General features: G+C 41.9%; 1 protein-coding gene across 1 annotated transcript in view; it reads left to right on the top strand.

The window, feature by feature from the left end:
- The first annotated feature begins 1,457 nt into the window (after positions 1-1,457).
- Positions 1,458-12,694, top strand: part of LOC118120978 (tensin-3) — a 38,638-nt gene continuing 27,401 nt past the window's right edge. The window contains 12 exon segments of the mRNA XM_035176537.2: positions 1,458-1,501; positions 5,048-5,214; positions 5,753-5,803; positions 5,886-6,008; positions 6,094-6,158; positions 7,718-7,801; positions 7,960-8,072; positions 8,616-8,676; positions 8,775-8,847; positions 9,408-9,537; positions 9,754-9,819; positions 11,290-11,394. Coding sequence (XP_035032428.2) covers positions 5,065-5,214; positions 5,753-5,803; positions 5,886-6,008; positions 6,094-6,158; positions 7,718-7,801; positions 7,960-8,072; positions 8,616-8,676; positions 8,775-8,847; positions 9,408-9,537; positions 9,754-9,819; positions 11,290-11,394 — 1,021 coding nt within the window. The 5' untranslated portion in view covers positions 1,458-1,501; positions 5,048-5,064.

Below are 12,694 nucleotides of genomic sequence, written 5' to 3' on the forward strand. Positions count from 1 at the left end.
CATTGATTCAACCTCTTTACTCAAGTAAAAGTAGAAAAGTGCAGTGTACTCAAAGTATAAAAGTTAAAAGTACATATCTGAGGGCCAAACTCAGGTCACATTAGTTCAATGACCGTTTGAATTGAATAACTCTCAGTTTAAATCAAATTAAAAACAAATTAAAAACAATGTACGACAAATATCTCAGAGCTAAAAACAGGAAACTGGATTCGGTTGAGTTCCTCGAAGCTTGACCTGTTTTTAGAACTTGGATATGACCTGGACGACAGACTCTCCACAGACTATTAATCACATACAGGGTTTAAAGACAGAAAGTATTTCTGAGCAGGAAATGTGCACAATGGAAAGATAGTTGTGGAAGTATTCTTGATTAAAATGAGGAAATATCCGCTTTGTACAACAGGCAAAAGGAGAAGTATTTTAACCAAAGAGTTAAATTTAAGTCTCAAATCATTTTCAAAAGCTAAAAAGAAAAAATCACATGCTGGAGTAAGAGTTAAAATATCAATAAACAGCATATTTATCATCACAATGTTATTTTATTTTATATCTCAGTCGTTCACAACTTTTGAGAAGTTATGAATTATGAGTTAAAATGGTGTAAACAGCAGTAACTTTATCATCGATCTAAACAGTCGCATTTAAAGATGATTATTTGAAACTAAAAACCTGATGAACTCATCCTCCTGTCACAGTTTATACACAATGAGCGTGCAGTTGTGTATTTGTTTGTATCAGTGAACACAAGAGGAGATTTAAACCGTCCTCTGGTGACACCTACTGGTTCCAATTAAACACTGGAGCCACCAGTGAAATAAGATCTAACAACTTATTATTTCACTCTGTAGCCTAATTCTTCAATAAAGAATGAAATATAATGTAGTAAAATATATAAACACAGTGAAAGTAGTTGAAAAAAGTAGGTAAAAGTAATTGCAGCAAAAATGTATATTAAAATAAAAGTACTCATTGTCACAGTTACATTATTATACATTATATGAGTGGAGCTAATTGACCTAAATTACTGATATTATTATGACGAGTGTGTGTGTGAGGGGTCAGTGTGTGTGTTTCTGTGTGTGTGTGTGTGTGTGTGTGGGGTCAGTGTGTGTGTGTGGTCTCAGAGTGTGTGTGTGTGTGTGTCAGTGTGTGTGTGAGGGGACAGTGTGTGTGTGTGTGGGTGTCAGTGTGTGTGTGTGTCAGGTGTCAGTGTGTGTGTGGGCGTCAGTGTGTGTGTGTGTGGTATCAGTGTGTGTGTGTGTGTCCGTCCTTATCGCTCTCTTCTGTGCACAAACAGAGTGGACTGCTGTCACTCTACAGTCCAACAGAGGGCAAAGTGCAGCCTGTAACAGTTTGTCATGCTCTCTCTCTCTCTCTCTCTCTTTCTCTTCCTCCTCCTCCCCCTCTGTGAAGTCCCACCTCGTGTTTTTATACCACTCACACACACTTTCCCTCACCAGCCTTCTCAGTGCTGTGACTCTGACTTTATCAGCCAGTCAAGGTAAGAGCTTTTCTGTTCTAAGTTCAGATGTGAGTGTTTTCTCTCTGAGTGATTTACACTCGGAGCCTCCAGGACCTTTCAGCACAGAGGAATCAAACTGGACGTGAAGCTGCTTCGTCCCTGAATGTTTCTGGTGAAAAGCTTTTCACTTTGTTAAAATAAATCCTGTGAGTCATTGTAATCAGAAACGAACTCTAATAATGAATTAATAATAAATAATTACCTAGTATTTAAAACTAATGACTTAGTAACTCAACTGGCTCCCTGTGTCAGTTAGTGACTCAAAATAATGACTTGATATCTAAAGAATAACTTAGCATCTCAAACTAATGTTATAATATCTCAAAAATAACTTAGAATCTCATAATATTTAACTTACTAATTCAAAAAATGATTAACTATCTCATAATTGTGCTTTTTTAAAGTCTCATGACATTGATTTATCATCCATCTTACATTCTTTCACTGGCCTCCATCTAAATCTAATGTCTAACTACACTTTTAGTAAATAAAGGAGCATGTGATGGATGAGGTTTCTCTGCAGGTACGTTCAGGGAGGAGACAGGTTTTAACCTCCTGACACATGAATCACTGAACCTCAGGAGACGTGGTTCCACTGGGATTCAGTCCATTTAATAAAACGTCATTCAAGTCTTAAGAGCCTGTTTTTCTAAAGATAAGTGAACAACTGAGCCAGTGGTGGTGAGATAATTACACTTATTACCAATGCAAATGAACTTCCTGCAGCGATTCCCTGGAATGAAGTGATGGAGAGATCCCTGAAATAAAGAGAAGAATAAAATGAGATGACCTCACTCGGCTGGTGGATTCAACGGAAGGTCTCTGATAGAAGTGTAACTCGATGAGGAGCCTGAGTGAGGATCAGATGGTCCCCAGGGGCGTTATGATGCTTCTCTGATAAAAAGCAGAGGATCTAAATGGAGACAACAGGACGAGCGTCGATTTCACTTCTGGTATTTTGCGAAAAAACACTTTCAATTTCAAACAATTTGTCAGTTGAAGCAAAGAGAATTCATCCATTTTGGAATTCCTTCCTTTACAATAAGAAATAGAGACTAAAATAAGATGTGGCTAAAGTTTAAACTCAAGGACTCTCCCTACAGCAACATGAGTGTATATATGAGTGTGTGTGTGTGTGTGTGTGTGTGTGTGTGTGTGTGTGTGTGTGCACATGGGCGGTTCGGTCACACACTTTGGTTTGTTTTGGTTCCTCAGGCGGAGCACTGACCAATTTAGATCACAGCAGTTTTAAAAACCAGACCAGCGATACATAATTGGAGAGCAGTCACTCATTAAGACTGTTTGTTCAAGCCAGTTTCAGCGAGAACCCACACACACACACACACACACACACACACACACACACACACACACACACACACACACACACACACACACACACACACACACACACACACACACACACACACACACACACACACACACACACACACACACACACACACACACACACACACTCCTACCAGAGTCCCAGCAGGAGCACGTGTGTGTGTGTTGTTGAACCATGTTGACGGAGGTGTCTGGGTGGCGGAGGCCGAGCTGCAGACTCCTGGTTCCCTCCCTCAGCGGCAGAACCTCTGGTTTTGTCAGAACTGAACTTTGGTGGGAAGCTGGTGAGGGAATCGAACCTTTATCAAACAGAATCAGCGAGTTTTATTGATTGGCCTTTTTTTTCTTAGGGGGTTTCTGACCATGTTGTTGTTGCAGTCGTTCAGGGTTCTCATAAAATTCTCATTACTGTGGACTCACATAATCAGCAGTCCTCGGGGGCCCCTCTTGGCTCAGGGCCCCCGGCTACTGCCTGCCCTGTTGTATCACCCATGTTTATAGGTAACGAACAGGGAACAGGACAGACTGTATTTTTTTACTTTAAAGGTACAAACATTTACCGTAATGTAGAACTGACAAGCTTTTGTAATCAGTTATGAACGATTCTGCCCTTTTGTGTTTTTCGTTATACGTTGATTTCATGAACGGACAAATGAAAAAAATAATAATCAATTGTAATTGAAGTCTTAATTAATTTGTGGATACAGTAGAAACCATAGACTGTAAATAAAGATGGCCGACGGGTCTCCACGAACGCTGCCATCTTGCGCTGGTCATTCGGAGCCAGAGTCTGTGCAGGAGCTATTGACCAATCACGAGTCAGTCTCAGCTGCCAATCACGACGTTTCATGCCGTATTTATATCATCAAATAACTAAAAACATAAATCAGTGAGATAAGAACTTCCTAAAATGATGGAAACCATCTTCCAGACCAGTTTATTTAATATTCTTATCACTGATTTGTTAGTTTGGTCCATGTCCCATCTGCTAACATGAAGGAGGGGGGGTTTATGGCCTATACTGTAGCCAGCCACCAGGGGGCGATCAAGATGTTTTGGCTTCACTCTTGTGGACCAATAAAGATGAAGAAAAGAAACAGGAAGTCGTGGTTGGCTACGGCCTGAGGTGCCGTGGGTTCTCATTGGTTCTGGTTGTTCCGAGGCGTCGCTCTGGTCTTGTCACTGTTCCCTCTCCCGTGGTCACATGGTCACGGTGCAGGCGAGGTTAACCCCGGCTCTCTCTCCTCCACCGCTGGTTGATCTCCCGCTCACTGACATGCGCCAACATGTGTGTAGTAGCTCCGGTCCACACGCTGACACCGAGCCCAGGAGCCACAGAATCCGCCGCCCCACGATTCACACAGGAATGTGGGAGGAAACTCGTCAGGATCTCAGATTAGATTCTGAGAAAAAATATAAAAGAAAGAGCGAGAGGCGGCTCGAGTTTAGAATAAAACATTTTACATTTCAAGGCCTCGCTATGTTGAGGTCAGAATAATAGACACGACTCTTCTCGTGCTCTGGTAGTAAGAGCTTCTTTTATTCTTCCAGGTTTAAAGAGTTTTGATAATGAACATCTGAGCTGAGAGAACAGGAGAACAGGTGTCATGCTGGAGGAGGATTTCAATTTTAAAAGTTAATCTTTTTAATGGCTCCTTTTCAACCAAGATGAACCTTGAAAAATGTTACATAAAGGAATTAAATATCAATAAATGATAGAAACAAATAAAACACAAAATAACAGGGAGTACAGGGCCGTTCATTCTTTGAACTAAACGTCCCTGAGTCGTGTTTCGACAGTTTGTTTAATTCTAAGGCCAAAGTTGATCTGTCCTTGTGATTTTCTGTGTTTTACTTCAGTGGTTTTGTGGTGATGAGGTCGTGATCTTGTGTTTTTAGTGTAAATCTTTCTTCTCTGACTCATCATCATCTCCTCTGGTCACGAGCTGATGGCGGAGGTGTCTGTGGGGGGGGGGTTTCCTGTGACTAAGCATTGGATTCAGTTCCTTATCTTCTTCTTTTTTTGGACTTTTTGTTTCAGCATCACATCCAGTAAAAGGATTTTTGGATTTAAAGCGGTTGACTGCATTTGAACCCGATGGCTGAGAGAAAGCTCTCACTTCTCTAAACGTTCCAGGACGTTGACCCAGCGTTTCACTTCCTGTGTCTTTACAGTGGGACTGAAATCAGTCATGGAGGAACCGCGGCGAATCGACCTGACGTACGTCACAGAACGCATCATCACCTTGTTCTGCCCTCCTGACTGCGCAGAGGAGACGTACCTGAGGGGCCTGCAGGAGATCAGTGTCATGCTGCAGTCCAAGCACGGACACAACTACATGGTAGAAGCACCACTGGATGATAAACAGGGGGCCAGGGGCCACATAGTGGGGCCAGGGGCCACATAGTGGGGCCAGGGGCCACATAGTGGGGCCAGGGGCCACATAGTGGGGCCAGGGGCCACATAGTGATGTGATGTTGCTAAACATATTCAGAAAAAAGTAAAAGAAAACCAAGATGCTGTCATAAGAAACTGAAAATAACACATTTCTGTCTTTATATATATTTTTATATCCTTTAATTTTATAGTTACATGCTATATAAATAAACTTTGACTTGACTTGAATGCATTAATATGGGTCATTACCAAAAATCAACAGAGAGATTATATTACTTCTCTATATTATATTATATTATATTATAGATTCTATGATATGTTTTACTGTCGATCAAAGTTATTATCCAGTTCTATTAACATTTGCGATGTTTAGATAATGACGAGGCTGCAGGTGAATTAAGAACTGATGATACAATTGTAATCCTCTGATTGTTAACTTTTATAATTAAACTCAAATGTTTTCCCACGTTTTGTCTTTTCAGCTCATCAACGTCTCTCAGAGGAACAACAGCCTCACACAGATGAACCATAAGGTAATTACAGTGTTTACTGAAGGTAGTAAATACTTCAGAGTATCATAAAACACAGAGTGTGTGTTGTGTTGTGTTGTGTCAGGTTCTGGACACGTGTTGGGTGGATCTCGTGGCTCCCAGCTTGGATCAGATTTTCAGTGTGTGTTCGACGATGGAGAACTGGCTGCAGGCCAACGTGAAGCATGTGCTGGTTTTACACTGCAGGGTGAACTCATCTCATTCTTCAGCAAACGTTCAAACTGCATGTATTGTGTATTTGTCCTGATCTGACGTGTGTCTGTTCTGCACAGGGAGGAAAAGGACGGCTCGGAGTCCTGATCGCCTCGTACATCCACTTCAGCAACATGTCAGCCAGGTAACTGGTGTCAGGGGGAATTAGTTCAGATGTTATCGAGTCAGTGATGCTAAAGATGCTCATAAAGGGCCATTTGAACTTGATCTAACTTATCACAAACATGAACACGTGAACAAACATCAGCGAGATAAGATCTTTTCTATCTTTGGAAATATGGCCCATGGCCCATCTCCTAACATGGGAGAGGTGGGTTTATGACCAACACTGCAGCCGAGATGCTTTATAACAAATCCACAATAAATATAAATATATTTAAAGGGTTAGATTGTCTCCACACCATAATAAACATTTCATAAACAATCAAATAAAAAATAAGTCAATGAGAAACTAATTTAACAACAAAAATTGACATTTCATCTCGGACGGATAGTATGATCCTCAAAGGATGAATGCAGAAGATCCTGGAGAGCGCCATCATCAGGCCCAAATCGGTTTATTAAGCTCTGTCCCGTGCTGAAAAACTAAATTATTCATCTAAATAAATATAAATTCAATATATTGTATTACAAATAATATAGTCTATGATATAGAAAACCATTTCTTTTAAAAATTAATAAAACACAGTGAATAAAACACAGTCGGACGTGTTTTCCGATCAGAGACAGAACATTTCTGGGTTTCCAGCAGACAAAGGTTAGGATGAAGAGACTTTGAGCTGCAATTTGATTTTCATGCCGAGTTATAAACACGCCAGTTTATTGAACATCGTTACATAACTCTCTGTTTTTTAACACTTCCTCATTTAGTCATGTCCAGTATCAGGTCAGTCAGCTGCAGCTCGGTGGAAAGTCAAAATGCAGAAAACACAGAGATGAAGGTCGATTTCCAAACTGTCAGTGAGCCGTGTGTGTGTGTGTGTGTGTGTGTGTGTGTGTGTGTGTGTTTGTGTTTGTGTGTGTGTGTGTGTGTGCGTGTGCGTGCACGCTCCCTGGTCATGACCGGACTCACTGTTGAGAAATATCTGATGATGTGTGTGTGTGCGTGCAGCTATGCAGGCGTTTGTGAACCATCATAAATCAGTCGCTTCTCTGACACTACTAAAGAACGGGGGCCACCAGGGGGCAATCAAAATTATTATTACTATTATTATTATTATTATTATTATTTTGCGTCGTCCATCTTTATTTAAAATCGATGATGTTATCTGTTTGTGTAAAAGTTGAACCTCATGTTCTTCACTTCCACAAACTAAAGTGTTTTTGCAGAATTCTATTCACAGCGAAGTTTTGACCTTTTGGATATGAAACCTCGTCACTTCAGCTTTTTATTCTAAGAGACATTTGTCTCAAAATGAGTCATATTTACTGTATGAATTCTTATTTTTGGCCTTGACCTTTGACCTCCAAGTTCTGAATCTGTTCATCTGTTCGTTCAAGGTGACGTTTGTGTCAGACGGGATAAAACTCACAGTTATTTTCATTCTACTGTGGCAGAATATCAAATATTTCCTATAAACCTCTTTCTGCTCGGCCTGATATAAAGCTGGTGAAGTGAGGGGTTGGTGCTACATGCATCTTCATCATCATCTTCATCGTCTGAATAACCTGCCCCTCCCTCAGTGCAGACCTTTCTCTGGACCACTTCGCCATGAGGAGGTTCTACAACGACAAGCTGTCCGGCCTGATGAGCCCGTCACAGAAACGGTAAGGACGGAGCGCCGCAGGTCAGAGGTCAACACCCTGACCCTTCCAGCCTCTGATCTGTGATGTACGTCGACCTCAGGCTGTGACGTCACCGATCACCTGACTCATCCTCTTCTGGAATAGTTCAATAACCGTGTTGTGGTGGTTTGTCTGTGCAGGTACGTGTGGATGCTGGCGAGCGTTTTGAAAGGAGGACTGAGGATGTGTCCGTCTCCGTCTTTCCTTCTCTGCGTTGCTCTGCACTCTGTTCCCAAGATAAGAGCAGATGGAGGTAGGCAGCAGACGTCTGATCGGAATTAGAGGGAGACACAGCATGTGTCCTAATTATAATTATATATGTTGTATGTGTCCTTTTCCTCTGTATTTCACTGACCCAAGACAAATTTCCACATGTGACAATAAAGTATATTCGATTTGATTTGACGTCTGTCACGTAGGTCAGAGGTCGGCTGAGTTTACACCTGCTGGTTAAGTTTGTCGAAACTCATCAAAGTCAAGAAACAAGATCAAGCTGAAGTGAATGTAGAGAAAACAAACAACTCACTGAACTGAACGCCTGTTATTACCCATAATCCTCTGCTTCCTGAACCAGAAGACCTGCCTCTGTAACTAATCAACAAAACTCTGTGTAGAATTCTTCATACTTTAAAAGTTTCCTGCTGAATATTGGACCTAAACTCTGGTTTTTAATAACTTCTAAGTCTTGTTAAACTCATCTACAGGACGACTTTGGCTTCACGACCAAAACAACTTTGTCTGTTTGTCTTTAATCATTTTATAAATCCTGTTTTTAATATTGAATAACTCTTCTCAGGGTGTTGTCTCTTTCTGAGAGTTTACCAGAGCCTCCAGCCTGTGTGCACATCAGCAGTTTAGTAAGAAACACATCACACATGCACACACACACACACACAGACACACACACACAGTTACACACGATGTAGGTGGTAACGTGTGCTCATGTCCTCTGCAGCCATGTTGCAGGACAGACGGACAGACTCTACTTCATACTGCAGCCGGCTCAGCTGCTCACAGGAGACATCATGGTGAGTGTGTCTGTACTTCACTGAGAGATCATTTAAACCTCGACCTGATGTGATTAACTAAAATACTCATCACATGACTGATAATTAATCACTAATGAATCACTTAATCACTGTAATTAGTCCCAAACTATAGCAAATTCTCAAGAAATTTGGCCCCTGTTAAATAAAGCAATACGATTTTATTTTGTTGCTGAAAAACAAGGATATTATATAATACATAAAAGCAATCATAATAAATACTTGTGAACTTAAAATAATAGATTTTATTGTTGTTTTTTTATTTATATATGTGAAGCTCTGTAACTTTGTGGAGAAAAGTGCTGTATAAATAAAGCTATAAATAATCATAGATAAATAATTATGAGAAAAATAAATGAGAATATAATACCAATGATATGATCATAATGATCATTTATTATTATTAGAACTATACTATTATTGTTAGTTTTGCTTTGTTGGACATGTTATTATGCATTAAGCAGCGTGACTGTGGTGGAGCAGTGTATTTACAGTGTGTGTGTGTGTGTGTGTGTGTGTGTGTGTGTGTGTCCTGGCTGTAGGTGGTGTGTTATGATAAAAACAGCCGGTCCGACCGTCGTCAGGTCGTCTTCCGGCTCCAGTTCCACACCGGCCTGGTGCACCAGCACAGCCTGACGTTCCTGAAGGCCGACCTGGACTGTGCCAGTGAAGGTATCCACTGTTTATCACAACCTGCTGCTGCTGACGTGGTCTGCACGGCGCCACCTGTTGTTTCAGCTGCTCCGCCACTGCTCTTAATCTGTAACTGATAAACCTCTCCTGCCTCCTCTTGTGCAAACTGACCTGGACTCACCTGTGTGTCTGCTGAGCAGGTGTGAGGAGAACGCACCTGTCTGATCTCTCTCTCTCTCTTTCCTACTGTTCCAGATCCTCGGTTCCCAGACGACGGCAAAGTGGAGCTGTTTCTGTCTGAGAGTCCTGAAAAGATCAGAGGTGAACTCACTCGCACGGAACATGATTTATTTCTCTATTTTTCTGTCTTTTCCGGTTTGATTGAAGCTACAGAAACGGTGGGAGCCAGCAGACGTCAACACGGTGAACAACACAACTGAGAATAAATCTGAAATGTGCTTCAGATGTTTTTCAAGCTTTGATCCAGAATCTGCAGAAAGACTGGTTCAAGTTTTCATATTTCTTTTATTCTTCTAAAAGAAAGGAGATAAGAGGAACTATGATCACGGTGCATCTAGTGTCCAAATCTGAATCTAATGGTAGAGACACAACATTTACTGAAAATCCATCCCACGGTCGAGGAGACATTTCTTTCTGCAGCGGTCAATCAAGAAGTAAAAATAAAGTAAAAAGAATTCACAGTTATTCACATAAAAAGCAAAGGTTTGAGGAAATTAGAAAAATATGTAGGACTGGAGGATAAAACAATAATCATCACAATACAACAGCATTAATATACAAATAATCTCCAGTATATGTAGATATAATACTTCAGTCTTTAAACTTTAAATAAATAATAATGTGACAATTATCATGATTATTATCAACTGATATGAAAGTTGTGATTTTTGACAGATGGCAGAAACATGGTTTTACTGCTTTCCTGTTCTGTAAGTAATGTCGTGACCCCTCGTTGACCCCTGTGTGACCCCTCGTTGACCCCTGTGTGACCCCTGTTGTGTTTGCTGACGTCGCTTCCCCGTCTTTGAACCACAGACCAACACACAGACACAATATTTGTGACGCACAAAAGCTGCACCAAACTTCATTGTGGGTCTCCACTGAAGCAGAAGAGACAGAAGTGACTCAGAGAGAAACATCACGCACACACGCACACACACACACACACACACACACACACTCCTCACCCAGCTGGGGGCAGTGTTGGACACCAGGACCTCCGGACATACTGTACACTCACACTCCTCGCCTCTCAACAGGAAGTAATATGAGCAGTTATCACACACACACATCTGACAGGAATTCAGATTGGAGATACTGAACACAGGGGCAACACACACAGACACACACACACACAGACACACACACTCACACACACACACAGGCGGGGAAAACCAAGACACACACTCACACACTGATAGACAAAATTAAACTATTTTACAATTTGAATAAATCTGGAATAAAACCAGCTGGTGTTACTGTGTGTTCACACACTGTAGATGTGTGTGCAGGTGTGTGTAGGCGTGTGTGTGTGTGCAGGTGTGTGTAGGCGTGTGTGTGTGCAGGTGTGTGTAGATGTGTGTAGGTGTGTGTAGGTGTGTGTAGGCGTGTGTGTGTAGATGTGTGTAGGTGTGTGTAGGTGTGTGTAGGTGTGTGTAGATGTGTGTGTAGGTGTGTGTAGGTGTGTGTAGGTGTGTTGTTGCTGTTCCACTGACTCCTGACCAGCGCTGCCTCTGTGTCTGCTGCTCTGTTTGTTACCTCCATGTTCAGGCAGAGAGCTGTGGCACAACGGCGACTCTGTGACCGTGGACTACGACACCTTGGACCCTCTGGTCAGACGAGACTCGTACAGAGAAACGTCTCCTTCTCAAGCAGGTGAGCTGGTTTCTGAATTACTTCTTTCTTTCACTTTCTCCTCCTGCTGGTTTTTATTACCGTGGTTTCCCCTGATTTACTGGACGTGATTAAACTTGGGCAGAATTAAAAAGAAAACCACGTCAGCTCTGCTCCAACACACTGTGACCTTTAGTCATCACGTCCCTCATGTCTCTGACTCCTCCGTATGCTGGTGACCTGCTTGTAACTTTCCAAAGTTCGCCGCTCAGTTTCAGATATGCTCATGTACTTTTCCTTCCTGACTCCAGAGGATCGCTGCAGATCTGTAATCAACTGTGAGATTCCAGCAATGATTCATTTGACTATTAGTGGAAAATGTTTATTCTCTTGTTTCGATGTTATTTGATTTCATGTGATTTTAAACTCACTCGGCTGTATTTTAAGTTTCATCCGTCTCGTCCGTGCACATGTGCAACTGAAAGGGCTTTTTAAAACTTTTAGATTATATCACTGATGATTAGTCTGAAGCAAAGTCGAGAATAGAACATATGACCACATGTTGCATATCTCCAAATGTTCTTTGGAGGATTTTCAGTTTAACAATTAACGCTGTTAAACTGGACGTACATGTCGCTCTCGTGTGGGTGTAAAGCAGCTGCTAGCAAACATTTAGCCAAAATAACTTTATAAGGTGATAATGTTGAAGGTTTAAATCTTTAACTGTATCTCTGGCTGCTGGTTGGATGCTGTGTCCCTCCGCGGGTGCAGATGAGATTTGGACTGTGGCCGTCGCTGTGGTTCAGCCTTGTGGGTAATTGTGCGATCATCAGGGCGACAGTTTACAGCTGTTGTGGCCACAAAGGCCTCTTTGACGTTCCTGGGATCGGGTGCAGCAACAATCATCTCGACAGCAGCAGCGAGCCGAGAGCCGTGGATGTGGGGGCGGCTGTTTTTCCAAGGAGTTTCAATTTAGTTAGAAAAACTACTCTCACACCCACGCACACACACACACACACACACACACACACACACACACAGGAAAACAACAACACGAGAACACACGTCCAGACGGCTGAAACAATCACTTCCAACCAGTGGTTGAGGTTTCTGTTCCAGCTGTTTTATGCCGTTGCTAAATCTGCTCCGTCCAGCCGTGTAATTTAGATCGAGTGAGTGTCGGGGATGAAATGCAGAAAAGTAGCATGTAATGTACACACACACACACACACAGACACACACACAGACACACACACATACACACACACATGGCCATTACATTTAACCGCCAGCACACACGCATGCACATGAGCATAATGAGGGTGCCAGGCAGTTAGCGACG

This window comes from Hippoglossus stenolepis, chromosome 14, assembly GCF_022539355.2.
Source record: "Hippoglossus stenolepis isolate QCI-W04-F060 chromosome 14, HSTE1.2, whole genome shotgun sequence".
Classification (NCBI taxonomy): Eukaryota; Metazoa; Chordata; class Actinopteri; order Pleuronectiformes; family Pleuronectidae; genus Hippoglossus; species Hippoglossus stenolepis.